The following is a 22,178-nucleotide window of genomic DNA, read 5'->3' on the forward strand; positions in this document are numbered from 1 at the left end:
GTTTAGCGAGATACTTTGTTACACACATGAACATTCTGTATAAGGATAAAGAAATTAACAATTGGTAAGTACCTGCATCTGTATTGATGTGGATGGCAACGAGTGTTGATATCTAGATCAATTTCTCCACATTCTTGCTCATCACTGCCATCCATACAGTCTCTCTCTCCATCACACATCCAGTTCTTCGTGATGCACTTTTTCTGTTTTGAGAGAATAAATTAACATCTATTTTTGAAAACAAAGCTTATATATAATTCGAGTTGGTCTGTTTGTCAATATGTCCAGAACAATCATCTTTTTCATCAATTTAGACATGGTAGAATTGTCCTAAAAATTTCAAACTTTGCAGAATATTCCTAAAATATAAACAGTTTATGCGGATATAAAAATGTACAATTTTAACTGTTTTGTAGGCCCATAGATGCTGAAGGTCCGGGTTAACAAAACTGGTATTGATTTTATAATCTTTAGTATAATACTTGTGAAAAATTGTCTATGATGCTATACATGATTATTCATTGTGACTTGGATGAGTCCTAATCCAGAGGATATTAATCAGTTTCGAAGCTGTACTTGAAAATAACTTACATTATCTCTGCATTGGAAGAAGTTCTTTGTATCAGTGCAAAGGTTAAGACAGTCAGTTTCATCAAAGTCATCAGTACACTCAGAAGTTCCATTACACCTGAAATAGTTTTTGCTAATTTGTAACTTGTTGAATTAGTGCAAATATTGACATTTAATCTCATCAAATCCTTAATTCAATGATCATTTTGGCAGAAAATGACAAACCCCCTTTCAATAGGTTTCATTAGCTGTTTGATCTGACTTATTAATTTTTAATAGGGTTGATAGTAAAATTAAGTCCACCAATAAGAAACGCAATTACTAAGTAAAGGCATGGATAGGAGATGATTTGTTTTTAATTTGGTTTTAAATTTTTAATGCCTTTTATGATAAATAATTAAATATTTTCCGTAAATAGTTTGGTTAGGATAGTTAAAAGGAGAGTACAGAATTTTTAAGACCGTAAAATAAAAAGATAATATTGATCAAATATTATTGTGAAATATACTCACATTGCTGTCAACGGCAAGCAGAGATCATCACACACAAACCCATCATTGCAAACAGGCTCCTCAATGAATTTCTAAAAAATATTCAAACAGATTTAGAATAAGACACCCTGATCGTTGAAACTAGTCAACAATCAAAATAGTAAGAGGTTCAGACTTTTCTGGACTTTTTTAAAATAAGAAATAAAACTTGTATTTTTTCTAACAATAAATTCTACAAAAAATCACGAATTCTTTTAAAGTGTTTCATTTAACTGAAAAGGGTTGGTTAGAAGGGGAGGAAAAGGGGAAGGGGGTGGTGGTGAAATTTTCCATTATACTTGTTTGTCAGAATATCATTAATTTTTCCCTGATATAAATAAATCATATAAACAAAGAAATAATACTATCCACCCTAAATCGTCAATGTTTAGAAATTGGACATAAATACTCTTGATATAGAAGAATACAGACAAATACACAAATATATTGAAGACCATCATTGTAGGTCCTGAGGACCGTTTTGACAAGAAAGCAGGAAAAAACGTTGGAATAGCAAGAAATCTATAACTTACAATAGAATATGGATATATAATATGTGGATATTGTGACTGAGACATTCTCACCTACCCTGATAAAATTTTTCTTCCAGTTAGTTGATAAATTGTTACTAACCCATACCTTCCCAGACCGTCAGGAACCTAGTAAGTAACCAATATCTGAAAACTATATTAGCAACCTAAATCTAAGGAAAAAATTCCCTAGTCACCATATCCACATATTCTATATCCATTAACTTACAGGAGGGCATCTGCTTGCAAGTTCATCACTACCATCTTCACAATCAGCCTAAATAAAAACATATTTAAAACAAACAATATAAGCACTGATTTATTAGCCATAGTTATATTACAGTTTGGACCAAAGTTGTCCTGGTATAGAAAAAAAAAAATTTGAAAAGTCAATAGGATAGCTTAACCAACCAAGCACTATAAACTATGCAGAGGATGAACACAATTACTAGATTCATATGCATTCAAGAAAGCTTTATTTGACTATAACCCATTAGTTCTTTAATAAGTAAAAATTAATATATATAAAAAGGGGGGGGGGGATGTGGTGACTCGTGCCACGACATACCAGCAATTTTATTTTGGGTGCTACTCCCTTAGTTTTAGATATAATTGGATGAAATCTTTTGGGCTGGGTCACTTTCAAAAAAAACGGCGGCGGATCCGCCACCATTTTCCGCCGCCGCCAAAAATAATTTTTTATTGCATTTCTCGCCGAATTAGGCAATTTGGAATCATTTGCGACCATGTTATTTTTTTTCAAAAATTTTTCCCCTTATAACCAACCCTGCGGGGGGACTTTTTTTCAAATTCTCGTTTATCAAGGTATATCTTAAATTCAGTGCCTCTCCTAAGCTGTTAAAGATATTGAGACAAAACCTTTTGAGGTAGATCATGGTGCCACCGCTCCCGCCGTCCACCGCCCAGGGGAAAAAATTTTGAAAATAATAATATGGTCTCAAATGATTCCAAATTGCCTAATTCGGCGAGAAAAGCAATAAAAAAATTTTGGCGGCGGCGGAAAACGGCGGTTGACGGCGGGAGCGGCGGTACCGCCGCCATTTTTTATTCAAATATTTTTTTACTGATCTACCTCAAAAGGTTTAAAGGGGAAAAAGTTTTGAAAAAAATAACATGGTCTCAAATGATTCCAAATTGCCTAATTCGGCGAGAAATGCAATAAAAAATTTTTTTTGGCGGCGGCGGAAAATGGCGGCGAACGGCGGACCCGCCGCCGTTTTTTTTGAAAGATATCAAAATTTGGGGTAATAAGTGATCCAGCCCAAAAGATTTCACCCAATTATCTCTAAAACTAAGGGAGTAGCACCCAAAATAAAATCGCTGGTATGTCGTGGCACAAGTCACCACATTCCCCCCCCCCCTTTCACTTTAGAATTAATTACCTGTCTATCACAAACCATAGAATAATCTATGCAATTATTTCCATCATCACAGGTAAACATATTTTCTTGACAGGTAATAACTGCTGGACAATCCAGTTCATCTTCCCCTCCAGGACAGTCGCGGTGTCCATCACACTTCCAGCTTTCCTGGTAAAATAAGATTTCATTTTCATTATATTTAAGTGGGCAATATTAAGTATCAAACTTATATACCTTTGCCAGTCACTTTACAAGAAAAGCCCAGAGAAAGGGGACAAAGGGCTGCTTATAACACTGGTCCCCAAAGTTTCAAAATTACGTTTTCTTATTTGTTAGCTTAACAACTTAGAGGTCTTCTATAAATTTTAGTTGGTTCATTAGGTTGAGTGTTCAAACGTTCTAACGCCTAATTTTAATGTACTGAAGGGGTAATTTTGTGTACCAACTGGCTTCGTACATTAATTAATCGGCAAATATCTTATCCCTTTAGATTCCAGAAAAAAAGCCAGTTTCTGTGAAATCAATGTTACAAAGCAGAAAAGTAATCTTAGTTTAAGTACTTCTCCTTTAGTGTCTGTTATAAACTACATTAAGTATGCAATCCACACTAAAATTATTAAATTTGAATGATATAAAAAAACTTTTTAAATGTTTAATTTTACCTTATAACAACCAATACCAGTTGGACAAGAAAAGAATCCACCATTGCAGGAATATGTACAGTTCAACTCATCACTCCCATCCTAAATATTTGGAAATCAATGATATGAAAAATGAAGTCTCTGATTACATCTGCAATAAGAGAAGAGCTATCTAAACTATTAGATCCTTCTTGAATAATTGCTAGGATTCTGGTCTTTGCTTATATTTAGTCCCAAAATAATTGTTACCCAAATTCTGTAAAAACACACTAACCAAATTGGTCCTAGGACAAATTCAGGAGTCTAAAACGTTGGAGTGGAAACCTAACCTAACCTATCTTAAACTATCTTATAGGTTTTTAAATGATTAACACCTGCGGGGGGCCTATTTGTAAATTCATATCTCAACTACCTAACTTTAAAGAAATACTTCATAAAGTTAATATTTTTGTCCACTCCGACATTTGGGACTCCTGCATTTGTCCTGGAACCGACAAATTCATTAGAATTCTTGATTTCCTGATAAAAGGATTACTTACAAAGCAATCATTATGGCTGTCACATTTAAACATACTGAGGATACATTTCTTCTTGTCATTGCACATGAATTGGTCTTCCTAAAAAATAAGGAAAATATTACTTTAGAAGTGTGGACAAGGACATACAAGTAAATTCCCAAATGAAGTTTGCATAAACAAAATAGTAATTTACATCACTGGCATTTTTAAACTCTGAGTAAATAGAAATTTGTTCAGCTTTATACAACAGGTATGAAATATTTTGATATTAAGTCAATAAGAATTTTTCCAGTAAAGATATGAAGACTAGGCTGAGAAAAAAAACTAAGTAATTTTAACATTATCACAATGATGGTATTTATAATGTGTATATTTAAAACTATATATTCCATCAAAGTATCAGTATAAAAAAATAGTTAAATGGATATTTTAAAATAAAAAAATATAAATTGGTTAAAAAATTTTATTTATTTAATGAATATTACACTAACCTTGTCACATTTAAGAGCAGGACAGTCTTCTTCATCACTGCCATCTGAACAATCAGTCTCAAAGTCACACTTATGGTTGGTTCCTACCAAACACTCTCCATCAGCACACCTAAATAAAATATGTAGTAAATAAAGCAATATAATTTAAATTCATTTACTAAGTATATTTGCGATAACTTTTATTTAATGAAATCTTCCAATTTTTAACATGTACAAAACGGCCTGCTTAATTGCTTCAAGATCCATGTCCGATCTATATAGGAAATAAATGTCTATAAACGAGCTCAAGTTTTCCAAGGAACATTTGTTTAAAACTCATAGTGCTCCAATAATCCATGATAAACTCTCATTGCCCAGAACGTTAAGACCCATTATTTTACTTTATTAAAAATAAATTCCTTTTTTTAATTTCATGTTGCTATTTACCTTATATCAATGTATTTAATTTCTAATCATAAAAAAGAAAATTTAAATTTATAAAATAATAAATGTAAGAAAACCCTGTTTTAAAAGAATTCGATTGTGGCGACACTTTGTGTGTTCAAATATTAAACTAAAATTGTAATCATCATTATTAACCCTTTGGTGATGGTAATGTAAAGAAAAAATATAATTTAGAAAATCTTTTTAAAATCATTCAGATCATTAAATATTTACTTTCTTTTAGATAGTAATGCCGGGTGAGGAAAATAGATTTATTGAGAAATAGATATGCATATAGAAAACTAGCCAATAGGGAGATAATTATATCGAGCCAACTCTAGTAATGAATATATATTTGATTGGTTTGGGGAAGATTAAACCAGGCCAGTGTTTCTATTTGGAAGATCCTATTTCTTAAATAAAGTAAGAATAAAAATATGTAGCAAACCATTTGTTTTATAACATAAGTCTTAACCTATTATGAAATTTTTAGTCACCCCCTAGTAAAATTGACAAGTAACACCCATCAGACAACCAATTCTTTGATTGCACAACCTTTGTCTGAGAAGTCTTAGCTGTGCATAATAATGAATTATACCTGTTTTGGGCCAAAGCATTGCCCCTACTCAAACCCTTTATGACATCTGACATAGCAGCAGTAGTAATAACTATTTTCACACCTTTAGTCAAGACGCTGTGTCTGACCGAGATTTGAACCTATTCGACAAACAGTTGCCACAATCGCATGTTAAAATATGTATGTACTTACAAGTAATGAGTGTTAAGATCACAAACTTTGGTGCAATTAGCTTCATCCAAACCATTGGTACAGTCTTTGTTACCATCACAAACAAGAGATTTATCAAGACACATTTCTACTCTTTCAGTGTCTCCACAAGAGAACAGATCTGCTGCACATCCAGCCTAGAATAATGGATATACAATACATGAATATTGAGACATGGGAATAAATGTTGTCAATTAAGGTGCTAATATAGTCATCACTTATTGGTCTATACAAGCATCCATTAATGTCTAAGGAGGGAAGATGGTGGATAATATTATATTAGCCAGCTGAAATAATTGTTTTAAGGTATGCGAAAATCTCAATGTATTCTTTATCCATTCGTACAGTATTAAAAATATTTAAAGAGAAAGATAACTTAAAAAAGGAATAATCACAATTACATTATTTGAATCTTTTCTATACAAGAAAAATCTAAAAAGTCTAATTAAATACTGTTGAAAATTGTGTACTCTTACAAGTAAACATTTGATTCTCAAAAGGATGTTAGTTTAATCAGATGTAAAGTTCAAATATCTATATAAAATTCATTAAACTTTCTACATAGTTCTGCAATAATGTTTAAACAAAAAAATAGTGATTTCTCGTATCACTTCGAAATCGATTGATATCTGGTGGATAAGAAACGGTTCTAACGAAAATGGTTTTAATCTTATGACTAACTGTTAATTTTTAAATCCGCAGAAAGCTGATAATGATACAATGCAATAGATAACTATACCTTACAAGTTTCACCATCATCTTCAAGGACATGTCCATATTCACATCCGCATTCAGCCTTTTAAAATAAGAATAGAGTACCCATCAATTACCTCATACAGGCGGATATCCTGGCTATGACACTCAAACGCCAGGTCCAACAACCCAGGATAACTATGGGGGTGCCAAATGTCTTTTATTGCAAAAACCCAGGGTATTAGGTTAAGACTACAACCATCAGAAAATCAACACTTTGTTTGCACGACCTTTGTCTGAGAAGTCCTAACTGTGCATGGTAAATAGATACGCATGTTTTGGACCAATACATGCCCTCTTAAACATATTACATTAATTTGGGCCCTTATAGGGTAGCTTCCTATAGGTCATGGAAAGGTTTTCACTGAAAATAACCCATGAAAAATATTCTTACAATACAACTCATTTTTCAGGTTTCTTAAAAACTAGAATTTATGTAATGGAATATTATAGCATTGAAATATTTTAAGATTACCTTAAAGTTCTTGGAAAAGCAAAGATGAGAGCATTGGCCTTCTTCACATGGCCTGGGAATTGATCTAAACAAATTATAGATTATATGCATGAGTAATAAAAAAAATATTTGGTCAATAATTTTTAGAAGAAAAAATGACTAGCAAAAAAGGTAAACAAAACTTTTATTAAAATTTGTTAAACAAATCTTAAAGGTGTCTGTAGGATCTATATTACCACTGGAAGGACCATTATGGTTATTCACAATGTAGCTTTGCATAGGCCCTGTTAATTTCTATATCTATTTTGTGGGAGAAATAACCATCTACAAAAAGTATATTAACTTACTTCAGCAAATTAGTCTTGTTAGTTGATACAGAAACTTTAACAGCATCATATTGACCAACCACATCAGATATGGACATCCAACGAAGATCTTTCATATTAACACCCCTAAAAAAATAATTATTATCAAACTATTCATTATTTAGTGCATTTTAAAACTTCAATAGAACTAACTTAAAAAGCAGAAAATGAGATTCCTGAAAACAGGTAATTAGAAAATAAAGTATTTTTGACTAAAATAGTATTTGATACCAATATATTAACAAAAATTAAATTTATTCAAAGTTTAAATATTTTAAATTTGATTGAATCATATCAATCTGAAAATAAGTTTAATTGTAAACAAGTCCTATTATCCATAAACTTTAAACATACTAACTTTTCAAACTTGAGCCAGAATAGTTCCGAGCTGAAGGACTGTGTCCAGTATAGGTATCCATTATGAACCACCAGATCAAATAATTTCTGGATACCATACACCAAGTGGGTCATCATTCTATAATATATCCTATTATATAAAGCAGTGAAGTTTATTTAGACTGTTGCTAGAGATTTTGATAACTAATGAAATGATTAAATTTTTCTTTAATTTACAGCTTACAGACTAGTTTAAGCGGCTTTATTTCAAGATTTAAGTCTTAAGATGGTTTTAGGCTATTTCAATGTCAATCACTAACTTGGCCTGCAAAGATCCTGGATGCTTAGGGGGCAGTCGTCATATATAACAAGGGAATACAAAGTATAGTTTAATAACTTAATTCAGTAACATGTTCTCTAATTTGTTTGCTAGTAGCATTGTATTATTCTTTATTATTTAAATTAGGTAGCACAAACTAACAGCGTCAAAACTTTTCATCCAATAACTTTCATATTGGATAGATTAAAAACTTCAGACTTTTGACAGAAAAAAGGAATTAATCATTATTATCTTTTCAAAAATACCCTTCTGACTAACAGTTATAGTTAAAGAGTAGCTACGGAACTTACATTATAAATTGAAAAAGTACCTTGTGTTCAAGTCATAAACATAGATTGAATTCTTCATGGTGTTTCCAAGGACCAAGGAGTTATTTTGATACGCGTAGTACAGAATATTCACTGACGGGTCCACATGGTCATAAAGGGTTGTCCTAAAATAATTAAGTTTCTATAAATAAATATTTTAGAAACATTCACTAATAGAAATTTTATATATGGGTAGTTTCCCCAAAGTTACTTATTGAGCACAAAATGAAACCTACATTTATTTATAAAGAACATAGATACAAGAAAGATTAGAAATATTTTTAGGCGGTTCCCTCCACTCCCCCATGAATAATTACCAAAATACAATAAGTTTATTATACTTTTAAAAATGGAAATAGAAATTTAAGGATCGTATTCTCTCCCTTCCTTTAACTCTTTCAAGTGCCCCTTCAGGTCACTAGAGACACCAGCTATTTTATAAAAAAAAACTTACTTGTTGCTTCTGCCATCAGGATCAACTTGTTCCAGCCTGACTCCATCCAAATAAACAAGTTTCTGAGAAAGATCACAATACGCTAACAGCTTTGGATTTGACAGATTTTCTACAACTGGTTTGGAAGATTTTGTGCGAACAGACTGTACACGAATGGACCTTCGGGCATAGTCAATCCAATATATATTTTTGTTGATAGCATCATAAGTAAATGGCATATCAGCTTCTGTGGATAACAACTTTGTTCTTTGATTAAGGACATTAACTTCAAAGACACCATTGTCAGTTTTTGCAAGGATATTTCCATTGGTGAGGTCACCCTTCATTCTCTTTATCTCACCCCGGACACCTCGGATTAAGTTAAATCCTGTGTTGCCAATTGCATGGGGTTCCACCCTGTAAATACGACCTGAACACAAAAAAAAATATTAAGATTTCAAAATTTTTAAAAAAATGAGTCCATTGCGTCTCATAATCTAGAATTAGTCACTTGGAATCCCCAGTTCCCAATGTATTTATAATTGGAATGAAAATACTGTTAAAGAAATATTTCCCAAACAAGAACTTTTAAAATCTTAACCCTTAACGGTCGGGGGGAGGGGACACCCAAAAAAAAAGTTTTACTAAAACATAGCATATATGTAACTAAAAGTAACTCCCTTACATCGAAAAGAAAAATAGATAATCTTAGTCTTAAGTTTTTAAAATCTCACCATTTTTCTTGCCAGAAGAAAAGGTTACTGAAAATTAAGAAAGTTTTGATAAATATTGGCAGACATTTTAAAAACTAAAATACAATTTAGTTTGTTCAGAAATAGTATTTTAAATAATGGGAATGTATAAATTAAAAAAAACCTTGTCTGAAACCATATTCCAGTACTTAAATGAAAGGGATAGAGGCATCATAACTTTTATAAAAGCTTTATACTAAGTTGTTTGTAATAACTCACCTTCAGCACTGATGACCAGGGAATCCAGATGTGGTTCATGACAGGTGACTCCATCCTGACGCAGCTTCATGTTGTCAGGACACACACAGCTGAACTGGGGACCACCAGACCTGGAGGTAGGACTGGGCAGGCACAGGTGGGAGCAAGGGTGACCAGCGCAAGGGTCAAATACGCCTGATAATAAGTAAATTTATCTTAAAAAGGGGGGTTATTTTTTAATGTATAGTTACGTGTAAACCTTATAATCAAATGCTTTTATTTATAAGTAAAGTTGTCTTTAATATTACCATTTGACTAAAAGAAAACACTAAACTTTATGATAAATAAGCGACAAAATGACCCCCTTATGAATGGTTAGGGAATTAAGTCAATTGCATAGGAAAAGCAAAGTGGAAAAAAATAATTAAATTTATAAATTTCAGCTTCAACTTTAAGGCAAATTAATCATGAGATAAATTCAATATTCATAATAACATAATGAAAATTTTTAAAGAAAAAATGTTAAAATAGTTATCCTTAAAAAAAATCAAGCTATCTGTCTTTAATGGCATCTGAGAAAAAAGTAGTAGTTTCACGAAATGCATTTGAACTTAATTTAGTGAACCGCATATTTTTTCCTGGTTAATTGATTAAACTTTATTTATATGGCATATATTTGAAAGAATTTAAATTTCTACCATGTAGTTTTTAAAATATCAAGACTTGAAAATCGTCTTTTTAAATTGCATATATCACAAAAAGACGATTTTTAACTCTTGATATTTTAAAAACTGCGTGGTAGAAAATTAAAATTATTTCAAATATATGCCATATAAATGTAGTTTAACCCATTAACTAGCAAAAAATATGCGGTTCACTAAATCAAGTTCAAATGCTAACTACTCCTTTTTATTGTAAAAGTGCACTGCCCTAAATTTACATACTATGTAAGTAATGGAGTAGATTGATCTGCTACTAAAAACATTATCTAAAGATACTACTATGAAAAATACCTTCGTTCATTAAAGGATGGTACACAGTAATGCCCATAATGTACAAATTACTTTCGCGCACAAGCACTTTCTTGTCCTTGCCTATAAAATTTAAATAAATTAAACATAATTGTTAGATCATTAATAATTGAGACGTTTAGTATGTTTAGCGTCTAAAAAAACATAAGGTCTTACAAAAGCAGTGATCAAATGTAAGACAGTTTGTGGTTGAAACGTTTGGACACTAAACTTCATAACTTAACCAATCAAAATTTATAAAGTTACCAAAGTTGTTATGCGAAGAAATAGGTTATTGCAATACTTTGGGGACTAGAGTAATAAACAGCTTATTAACCCCTTCCTTCCTGTGTATAAGATTAAAACGTAATTTCTTTCTTTCTTAAAATCCAAATTCTCAAATATAGTTTTTATCTCATATTTAAGGGATGGTTAAAATAAATCCTTAAGAGTGGCATTTTTTCCAATTTATACCTGAATATTTGTTACAACTAGCCAACATATCACCAGTCCAATCTGACCAATACAGGGTGTCCTAAAATAATTAAATATAATCACAGATTGTCCCACTAAATAAAAAAATAGGAACATAGAAAGAAAACGAATTTGCGAGTTTCGTCGTTTTTTCACAATAGCTTTTGTTATGCGCTATTTTAGGTTAATGTAAGTGAGTACCCCCCCCAGGGTTAAAAAAGTGGTCCCGCAGAGTTGGAGCACCCCGCCCCTTCCCCGCCTCCACCCCTTGAGGGGCTAGAAATAGAAAAGCTACTGTGAAAATACGACAAAACCAACTACTTCGTTTTCTTTCAATGAACCAAAAAATAATTTAAATAAAGGGGGGGGGGTTAATGCAACCATCTCGTAATCAATGTATAAATGGCAATTAAAATTTGAATTTTGATCTGAAATTTTGCATTAGTAATCCTTGGTAGGTCTATTTTCTCTAAATCTAACAAAAAAATAAAAAAGTAACGGCTAACAGCTCAGCCGTTTAGCCGTTTTTTGGCTATTTTTAGGGCAAATCTGTCATAAAATACGTAGAAATCAACTTTTTGAAACAAATTTTTGCCTTAAATCATGTGAAATGATACAAAAAAAACAACATATTTTAGATTTCTAGTACCAACAACTACCGTCTAGAACCGTTTGAAAACGTTTTGGAGCGGAAAAGAGCATTATGTGGAGAAAGGTTTCGTGATGGATTTCCCTTGAAAATACCCAACAAATGGCTAATCGGCTGAGCCGCCAGCCGCTACTTTTTCAACTTTTTGTTCGATTTAGGGAAAATAGACCTACCAAGGATTACTCATGCAAAATTTCAGATCAAAATTCGAATTCTAAGTGCCATTTATACATTGATTACGAGATGGTTGCATTAAAAACCCCCCCTTAACACGAAAAAAGGGTTTACCTCAAAAACAGCCAAACTGAAAGGATGCAAGGTTAAAAGATCCTAAAATACAAATTGATAATTTGAAAGCATTATTAATTTGATTTATTAAATAACAAATCAACAATGTAATTAGTAGCACAGCAATCATATATTATCCAAAGAGAAACCTACTAAAGCATCTACAACTCTTAATTCATGAGGGATGGAATGGACAATGAGGTGTTAGCTAGTCTTCAAATTTATACAACAATTTTTTATTCATTGGCTGATCAACTTTGGGGACTTTTGATTTGTTCCTTCATAAAGTTAAGTTTTTAAACGTTTCAAACATTTTCTATGCAAATTTTGTGTATTATCATTGTGGATGTACATCAATTTTTCGGCCATTGTCTTGTCCCTTTAGATTCCTGATTACTACCTTGAGAACTTCAACTCTATCAGATCCATCCAGGTTGGAACTCTCAAGTCTGTCAAGCTTGGCATCTGACCAGAATACTCTGTCCTCAACCTGTCATTAAAACAGAGTTAGTTTTAAGATAATTAAAAATTTTTCTTTAATAAATTATCATTTTTTTGGGAATATAAGGAGAACAATAATTTTTGCTATATATTCTAATCAAACAAAAAATCTCCTAAAGAGTCAATATACCAATGGATGTAGAATATAAGTAGACATCGTGAAAAGGGGAAAACTGTCAAATAAGCTTGCTAACATGGGACTCAATTTTTTGTTAAACTGTTTTTAACCTATTTTTAAAACGTATATAAAAAATATACTATGACACCAGTAGAATGAGACTGCAGAGCCTAAATTTGAATTAAGTCCCCAATAAACTTTTTTTGGGGGATTTAAATATTAATTTTTACTGTTGCCGTGATCATTTTGACCGAAGCTAAAGGTATTTTTTTTATTTGGGTAAAATTCGTAGCTTTTAGAGTGTTTTCTTCATAAATATTGTATTCTGGTATAGAGTAAAATTAGGCCTTATGATTTTACTATAAAAATTCACTAAAAAGTTAATTCTTTATAATATATCAACGAATTAACATTAACATGTTTGTGTTCTCTCACTTATTTTAAAAACATAAAAAATGGCTGTAAAGGGTTAAATGACAACAAATGTTTATGCAATACAACAAATTTATTTTTGTCACATATACAAATGTGTTATAAAATAAGATTATTCAAACTTATCTTTTAAATTAATTTTAAAAAGTATGTATCTTTTATGTGTATGGTTTTCATTCTTTTCATTTTAATTAAATAAAAAATATTTAACTACATTGGAAATAAGTCACTTTGTGAAAACACTCTTTTTTTGAATTGTAAAGAATTATATAAAACAAGACTTCTTATTGGTTAAATTTCAGAATTATTTGTTTTATTGTAAATGTTTGATTTTTCAATGAAATTAATTGTTTTGGGAAAAAAAAATATTTCCAATGAACAGAGTAATGTTTTTTTATTGTATCAATATAAAGTGAATTATATAAAAATGTTCGGTAAGCCACAATATTACCCGAAGTAAAAAAAGAGCTTTTGCTACGGTCAAAATGATTACAGCAACACTAAAAATTAATTTTTAAATCCCCCCAAAAAAGTTTATTGGGGACTTAATTCAAATTTGGGCTCTACAGTCTGATTCTATAGGTGTCCAAGTATATTTTTGACCCCCCATTCAAAAATAGGTTAAAAACAGTTTAAGTTTGTTTCAAAGGGAAAATATTTAGCCCGATGCATGCTTCACTTTATTAGTAAACACTAAAATCTGACGTAAGATCCAAGTAATAATATATTTATTATTATCTCTCTAGATTATCTGTTTACCTGATCAACAGCAACACCATTGGGCCAAACAAGATCAGTAGTGATAATCTCTTTCCTGTCAGTACCATCAAGTCCTACACTCACAATCATAGGCTTCTCTCCCCAGTCAGAGTAGAACAAAAGTTTCTTCCTAAAATTTGAAGAACCTTTCAAATTAAGACAAATGTAACTATAATGCCGTAGAGAAAGGTAAATGATTAAAACGGTTCCAGGACAAACGCAGGAGTAACAAACGTCAGAGTGGACAAATGCAGGAGTAACAAACGTCAGAGTGGACAAATGCAGGAGTGTCTAAATTATTAAGTTAATTTAGTATTTCTATACAGGTAAGGTTTAGATATGGATATACAAATAAGCTCCCCATAGCAGTTAGGCATTTAAAATAGGTTAGGTTAAGTATTCACTCCAACATTTATCACTCCTGCGTTTGTCCAAGGACCATTACAAAAATATTGATGGTCATATATATATTAGTATTATTTACTAGAAGCTCAAAAAATGAAAAGTAACTTTCCTCTGTTTTTATTTATAGGGGTTAAGGAAGGGAACGGAGGCTGTAGCTTTTTTTTGTAGATTTTTAATGCTTCACTAATTATTGACAATCTACAAAATGACATTGAATCATTACCTATCATGGATAGCCAAAGCTCTTGGTTTACTCTGCTCTGTCTTCTTTATAAGAACCTTACAAGTGGTTCCACTCATATCACAAACAGCAATGTGTCCTGAAGAATTTTTTTAGATATTTTGACCATGAAAAGGATGATTTAGCATAAAAATGTAATAAGTTACTGGCAATCTAGCTTCATGCCAAAAATAAGATCAAAATATAACTTCTAGCCGACTTAATCTAATATTGAAATTTCAATTATGAGTGCTGGAAAACTTTCAAAAATTTTCATTTAAATAGAATGCCATTTTAAACTGACTAGGTAGAAGTTTTTTGTTATTGAAGCAAAAGCCTTCAAATTTGTGGTATTGGGTCTACTTGTGGCAGTCTTTCAGCAGTTAAAGTATATTTCTTGCAGGCCACATTTAAGGATGATAAGCATTTTTAATAGTAATTAAACTTTACAGACATTACCTTTTCCAGAATCAGAGAAGTAAAGATTTCTGCTGGCCTGATCAATAACAATATCCTCTGGAACATCCAGGCCGGAGGACAAGTGAACCTTGCGGCCTCCAGTAATTCCCTTCGTTGAAATGGATTCTATCATCTCCTGTTTCATTCTAAAAAATGTACAAGGACTATTATATGCATAATGAAACAGTCACAATTAGCTATTAATAGTGTGAAGAGCAAATTTAAAAAAAAATATATTGGTTTGTTTTAAAGATATAGATAAAAATAGTTTCTTTATAATGATCCTGCAATATATGTAGAAAAGTAGAATTCTGTTTAAATTTCAAGTAAATTTGATTTAAGGGATATATATAGAAACTAAAAAAGCCACCATTAAAATATACTTCTAAGTTTTTTTTATGGTTTATACAATTAATAGTCCACTCATAGCATAAACATTATAGAATTTTAAATAAGTAATTCTACAATAAGATGAAATTTTAACTTACTTGACATCAGTCCAATAAACTCTGTCCTCCAGAGCATCATAAGAGACACCAATGACATGTTCAAGAAAGTTGATTATTCTGTTGCCAGTCTTGGTTCTCAGGTTGTAGCTACGGATGGAATCCTTGGTCGAGACAAACATGATTGGATCAACACCTAATTTAAGAAAAAAATAATAGTGTTACTTTAATATAAAAAATTGAACTATAATCACAATATTTTGGACTAAAGTTCATATCAATGTAAATAAATACTGCAAAATTAACATTAACATAGTTGCATAGTGAATGTGATTGAGTATTTGAAATTAAAAATAAACTGTATTGCAAAAATTAATTTGCAATACATTTAAAGATTTTAAGATAATATAATGTGCCAACATGAAAAAGAGCTTGACCAATGATGTTAGTTGTGTCAAAATATATGGTTATCATGAAAGTAAATTCTGGAAATAACATCTTTCAATTTTATTGTGACAGAAATGCAGTGAATATTTGACCTAACTACATTAATGACTGAAGCTTTGAACAATTCCGATGCCAACAAACCTGAAGCATAGCAAATGCCATTGACCAGTTGGTATCCATCAAGACAGGAACAGGAATAACTTCCAGGTATATTCTCACAGGTTTGACTACAGGTTCCATACACCTAGATAATCATTTTTAGATTTAACACAATAAATCTATAAATATACAGTGTGTTTTTTTTTATGAGAACTTTTTTGAAAGCTATTTTACCCCACTTATAGTTATCAGAATTTAATGATTAATGGCTTATTTTCTTCGTTTTTTAAGGGAAATTATGAAACAACAAAAAAAATTACAGTTTTTGTTGAAAAAGTACAGTAAAGTTGAAAATTAAAAACTTAGGTGTCAACATATAAAAATGGTTTTAGCGCATTTTTCTTTAAAAAAAATGGATTTTCTGTAGTCGACTTTGGGGGGCCAGTACTCCCTCCCTGGTTGAGATATGACCTTCAAACTTTGATATGTTCTAGTACATGTCCCTAATAATATCTGTATACATTTTTAGCTCTATATCTCAACTTTGAAGTGTTTAGCAGCCATTCTTGCAAAAGGTTGATTATTTGAGCATAAGAAAAATGCGCTAAAACCATTTTTAGATGTTGACACCTAAGTTTTTAATTTTCAACTTTACTGTACTTTTTCAACAAAAAATGTAATTTTTTTTGTTGTTTCATAATTTCCCTTAAAAAACGAAGAAAATAAGCCATTAATCATTAAATTCTGATAACTATAAGTGGGGTAAAATTGCTTTCAAAAAAGTTCTCATAAAAAAAACACACTGTAGATGTATAACTGGACAACTTCGTCTGCTAGCAAATTGCTTTCTGTTCTTTTGAAGCAAAGGGACTTTATTAATATTCCTAACACTATGGGTTGTTTTTCAAAAACCCAATACAGTCAGCACAGAGTCTTTGGGGTCGGGAAATAGTTATTTATCCCCTCCCCCCTTCCACCTTTACTGTTCTCTCCTAGTTTAACCCCATAAAGAAACTACCACTTCTTCATTCCAATGAAGGGGAAATATACCTGCATGGCTCTCCTGACCCTTACCTAAGTGTAATACTTATTAGAAGATTGTGGTTTATTTAAAAAAAAAGTGAAATCATAAAACACTTTAATGTTTAATGTAAAATTTAAAGTCGCAGGATTCCTAAAATGTATCAATGAAAAAGCTCTTCCTTGTTTTCTATCTTCTGACTTGAAGATATTTAACTTACCTTGCATTCATCCATGTCAATGCAATCCAGTCCATTGTCTGCAAGAGTAAATCCAGGTGGACAGAAACATTTAGGACCCATTGGAGTAGAGGTACAGTTGTGGGAACATTTGATTGTACTACAGTCGGTGCTACACTTGCCACCTAAAAAGATCAAGGGTCACTTTCATAACAATACAGAAAATTTTGATTTCGTAATAATAGCTTTTGGTTTTGGTGAAGGATCCAATTGCATGATTTTTTATAAACAACATATACTCAGTAAAAGTTTTTAAATAAAATCAAATGCAATATTAAAGTTTAAAGTACAAACAACAACCATATCAAACGAGTATCGGGGGGGGGGGGGGAATTTACCCTCAAATTTTACCTAATGTGTTAAAACTAATTGCTTGCTTGGAAACTTTTTCTTAAATGGTTTAAAGGGCTATGGATGAGAATATCCCAAAATTATTAGGGCCTTATGGCTTCTTTAATATAGAAGAAAAATTTGTCAATGTGGAGGGGGGGAGGAAAGTAAAATCAAATACATTTTTGTCTGCCTCCAAAAGTATTTTTACCTTCATCAACTTTATTAGGGCATTGTGGGACTCCATCACATACAAACTCATGAGAGATGCATCTGTAACACACAATAGTCGTTAGATTTTAGGGTTCTTAAGTGATCAGAAAAAAGATAAAAAGTGGAAATAAGTTATCAATGATCAAAAAAATTACTTTTAATGTAGATTGTTGGAATATTTGTACAATATTTGAAAAGATTGCACAATATGAACTTAAAGTTTAAAATCAACCAATGCAATTTTTCATGAAACTATCAAACCTTTTCAGTCCAGCTAATAAGAAATTGGTTACAAGAATTTGGGTACCCTTGTCATTTACAGTCCTATGTCACCTCCTTCCTGAGAATAATCCCAAGGTGCAAAGATGAAAAAATCTGCATTAATATGCCAAAAACGAATGTCATACTTGTGATCAGTTGAATTTCCACATGAGAAGTATCCCTCTTCCATTAGGCAAGGATCTCTGTAGGTTCCACACTGTTCACCTATGAACAATAAGATATATAAGTTGGAAAGAATTTTTTATAAAAGTAGTTTTTTGTATAATACAATTTAAGTTAGTTAATTTTGACATCTGTGATTGGTGGATTGAAAATTATCTGTGCTCTGATTGGAGAAACTTAAGTGTCGCACATCATTCAACCAATTAGTAGTTTGCAATCCACCTATCCTATTGGTCAAAATTTATGAACTTAAATTGTATTTCCGCTTTTAGATAAAGAATCAAACAAAAAACGAATTTTATAAAAAATCCTTAAAATTTGATGCAGATTTCAAATCTCCCTCTAACATTAAAATTCCTTCCAACTTTTATATCCTAATGAACAAGGGTAGAGCAAGAGATTTTAAATTAATTATGCCCTGATTCCTTAATAAAATTAAAGAAAGGATTGGACTTAAAAGTATACTTAAATTATACAAAGTAGTTTAGTATAATAATGTATTGGTAGTTTATATAATGAATGATGGATATGAAGAAAGTTAAACAGCCTTACACACCCCTTGACAGAGGTTTAAACCCCCCTGATGCACCCACTCTATCTTATCAAAATGAGGTGTTGAGTAAAAAATCACACAACCCTTAAAAATGAAAAAAAGAACTTTTTTGTGTGCCAAGCCCTGCACCCTTTACCAGATACTACCTAACCCTAAACCAAATATAACCCTACCTATAAGGAGCATTTTAAACATTTAATAACCTATTCTTAACTTATTCAAAGCTTTACCTTCATCATTTCCATTGGAGCAGTCAGGATGGCCATCACAAATCCATCTGAATTAAAATTTAGTTCTTAAAACTAAGTTGCTGTTAAAAAGTACCTATAAAAAACATGTATAGATCTTCTTTGGTTAAAAAGAATCTACTAGGCAAAAAGTAAATATTGGTGTAAGAGAGGTACAAAACTTTTCTTTTTTAGTGCAGGGAATTCAAATTATTTTCCAAGCCATACGTAAGACATTTTTAAAATACTTTGAAATATCTAGATTATTCCACAAGTTTTGGCCTGCCAGAAGGACATAATGAAACCAGGGAGGGAGGAGACATTAGAATGTATATTATAATAGTTTCCAAAGTTTTATAATAACGTTTTCTTATTTATTGGTTTTATATCTTTGAAGACTATCATTAAATTTTGATGGACTATCATTAAATTTTGATGTGTTGTAGAGGCCTCTAGAGGCATAGCTGTTAGTCTACAAAAGAGGGGGATATACATCTCTGGGCTATAACAACTCCTAGTGCATACCTGTGCATAATACATTCTCCAGGGGCACACTCAAATTGTTCACCAGAACAAGCCTACAATTAATATTTTTTAATTCTAAAGTTATAAACAATAACAATTTCAACCGAATGTGATTTTTGACATTTAATGTATTCAGTCTATTTCAATATGGCAATAGAAGGTCATATTGTCCCTTTAGATTTAGATAAAATGGTAAACTATAGCTGTCATATAATATGAAGTCAAACTTGCAGAAAAATAAGGAAGAAAATGCACCCTACTATGTGTCCACCTCACTGACACTGACTTCATTTACAAGGATATACAAACCCTAAAACAGCCAAATTTAGAAGTATCCATCTCCTTACAATAATAGTTATTGTCAGAATAACATTCCACCTAGGGCTCAATTTTAGTTACATGTGGGAGTAAAAACTTGTAAGAAAATTTTAGTCGCATCCTTCTTGCAAACCGTGTTCACTTCACTGGTATAGGGGGCTTTGTTCAAAGATTGTTTTCCAGGCTTAATATTGGGAGTGGATATTTATTTTACTATTCTCTAACTCAATATTAGTGGTAGCCTGGACTGTTAATACTAAATCAAAAAAGCACTTGATCCTACCTTTGGTTTTTCTGTGGTCCTCTTGGTGCAAAGATCTTGTGCCTCATCCTCTCCATCTAGACAATTGGAGTCACCATCACACACCCAGGTCTCAGGTATGCACCAGGCATTGGGACATCTAGACAAAGTTTACATATAGTTATTAATTGCATCGTATTATAGACAGCTTTCCGCAAATATTAAAATTAAATAATTAAAACTAGTTTGTTAAGTCTAAGGGGCCAAGGTCTGGCCTAACAAAACTGTTATTAAATTTATGGTTTTTATTCTAATATTAATGGAAATTTCTGTAATACGATGCTACACATGATTATTCAGTTTGGCTGAGAACTGGTTCTAATTCATCTGATAATAAAGGTTTTGAAAAGATACTAAAAACTTAAAACATATTTGCTTGCTAGATATAGATTTAATTAAAAATAATTAATTTTTGTACAGTGTGTTTTTTTTTATGAGAACTTTTTTGAAAGCAATTTTACCCCACTTATAGTTATCAGAATTTAATGATTAATGGCTTATTTTCTTCGTTTTTTAATGCAATTGATAGAACAAAAAAATATTTAAGTTTTTATTTAAAAAGTACAGTAAAAACTAAAATTAAAAACTTAGGTGTCAACATCTAAAAATGGTTTTAGCGCATTTTTCTTATGCTTAAATATTCAACCTTTTTGCAAGAATGGCTGCAAAACACTTCTAAGTTCAGTTATGTTAGCTAAAAATGGATACAGATACTATTTGGGACATGTACTAGAACATATCAAAGTTTGAAGGTCATATCTCAACCAGGGAGGGAGTACTGGCCCCCCAAAGTAGACTACAGAAAATCCAATTTTTTTCTTAGAAAATTTAGGTACAAGAAAAATGCGCTAAAACCATTTTTAGATGTTGACACCTAAGTTTTGAATTTTAGATTTTACTGTACTTTTTTAATGAAAACTGAAATATTTTTTTAATGTTCTATTAATTGCATTAAAAAACGAAGAAAATAAGCTATTAATCATTAATTTCTGATAACTATAAGTGGGGTAAAGTTGCTTTCAAAAAAGTTCTCATAAAAAAAACACACTGTATTTTCTATCAGTTGCCTTCAATTTATTATATTTGAAAAAATAAAAAAATACAATTATCACTCTGCTAGTAATGTGAATCCCTAATAATTAATATTTATAAAAATGAAGAACAAATAACTACCTCCATTGATTTGGTGGACACTCCAAATCTTGTGGTTGAGAATTCTAAATAAAAATTCCGAATCCAAAAGCATAACAAAAATCATTTGAATCCAATCTCCATGAAATCAGAGGCCAATTTTACCAATTTATAATAAATGGGGGTAATACATATTGGCAGGATATAAATTTCAAGTAATTTAATTTACAAATGAAAATCCTTCATAAGATAGAATTAGAAGTTTGCTAATAGGTAATGATAAATAAAACACATAGATTTAAAGTAAGTGAGAAGTTATAAAAAAGTGAGGGGGGGGGGGAGAAAACATATATGTATTGTCAATCTCTTAGTTGAAAATATATTATATTACCTTTCCACAATTCAGTTCATCTGATTTATCCTGACAATCAGCATGGAAATCGCATACCCAGGATGCACTGAAATAAATATTTATTATTAGTATTATGAAGCGTTTATCAATTAAGATTTTCAAGTCGTTTAACAGAAATCTTCATTTACATAAAGGTATCAATTTGGGAAGCAAATAAAACAGTTAGTACCTCAATATAGAATCTCTTGTTTTGAACTTTTTATTTTATTGATAAATCTTTTGTTCATATTTTGAAATAATGCTCGGTTTCTTTGATATGAGTAAAGCCATCGTCAGTCTTTAGTATTTTGTTTTAATGGATGCTATTATCCTTTATGGCAAATAAATAGAGTAGCTATGCTACTTAA

The 22,178-nt window shown here is 31.3% G+C and overlaps 1 protein-coding gene across 4 annotated transcripts in view; it reads right to left on the reverse strand.

Moving 5' to 3' along the window:
* yl (Putative vitellogenin receptor yl) overlaps positions 1–22,178 on the reverse strand; it is a 268,402-nt gene that overhangs the window by 8,781 nt on the left and 237,443 nt on the right. For all 4 annotated transcript variants that reach the window (XR_013874648.1, XR_013874646.1, XR_013874647.1 and 1 more), the window contains exons 6-38: positions 21,811–21,877; positions 21,462–21,505; positions 20,271–20,388; positions 19,670–19,722; positions 19,148–19,194; positions 18,328–18,406; positions 17,919–17,980; positions 17,360–17,502; positions 16,161–16,263; positions 15,615–15,768; positions 15,127–15,272; positions 14,671–14,767; positions 14,043–14,172; positions 12,633–12,722; positions 12,233–12,274; positions 11,296–11,356; positions 10,825–10,905; positions 9,833–10,006; positions 8,883–9,291; positions 8,431–8,553; positions 7,803–7,919; positions 7,427–7,531; positions 7,101–7,164; positions 6,612–6,668; positions 5,855–6,009; positions 4,663–4,771; positions 4,193–4,270; positions 3,675–3,755; positions 3,034–3,180; positions 1,860–1,907; positions 1,083–1,153; positions 592–688; positions 73–203 (exon numbers count right to left, since the gene is read on the reverse strand). Coding sequence is in view for 1 of the 4 variants with exons in the window: in XM_080147328.1 (XP_080003454.1) it covers positions 73–203; positions 592–688; positions 1,083–1,153; positions 1,860–1,907; positions 3,034–3,180; positions 3,675–3,755; positions 4,193–4,270; positions 4,663–4,771; positions 5,855–6,009; positions 6,612–6,668; positions 7,101–7,164; positions 7,427–7,531; positions 7,803–7,919; positions 8,431–8,553; positions 8,883–9,291; positions 9,833–10,006; positions 10,825–10,905; positions 11,296–11,356; positions 12,233–12,274; positions 12,633–12,722; positions 14,043–14,172; positions 14,671–14,767; positions 15,127–15,272; positions 15,615–15,768; positions 16,161–16,263; positions 17,360–17,502; positions 17,919–17,980; positions 18,328–18,406; positions 19,148–19,194; positions 19,670–19,722; positions 20,271–20,388; positions 21,462–21,505; positions 21,811–21,877 (3,483 nt within the window). In the remaining 3 variants the exon portion in view is untranslated. The remainder of the gene's footprint in view (positions 1–72; positions 204–591; positions 689–1,082; positions 1,154–1,859; positions 1,908–3,033; positions 3,181–3,674; positions 3,756–4,192; positions 4,271–4,662; positions 4,772–5,854; positions 6,010–6,611; positions 6,669–7,100; positions 7,165–7,426; positions 7,532–7,802; positions 7,920–8,430; positions 8,554–8,882; positions 9,292–9,832; positions 10,007–10,824; positions 10,906–11,295; positions 11,357–12,232; positions 12,275–12,632; positions 12,723–14,042; positions 14,173–14,670; positions 14,768–15,126; positions 15,273–15,614; positions 15,769–16,160; positions 16,264–17,359; positions 17,503–17,918; positions 17,981–18,327; positions 18,407–19,147; positions 19,195–19,669; positions 19,723–20,270; positions 20,389–21,461; positions 21,506–21,810; positions 21,878–22,178) is intronic.

This window comes from Acartia tonsa, chromosome 14 (assembly GCF_053477335.1).
Source record: "Acartia tonsa isolate MP-2025a chromosome 14, ASM5347733v1, whole genome shotgun sequence".
Lineage (NCBI taxonomy): Eukaryota > Metazoa > Arthropoda > Copepoda > Calanoida > Acartiidae > Acartia > Acartia tonsa.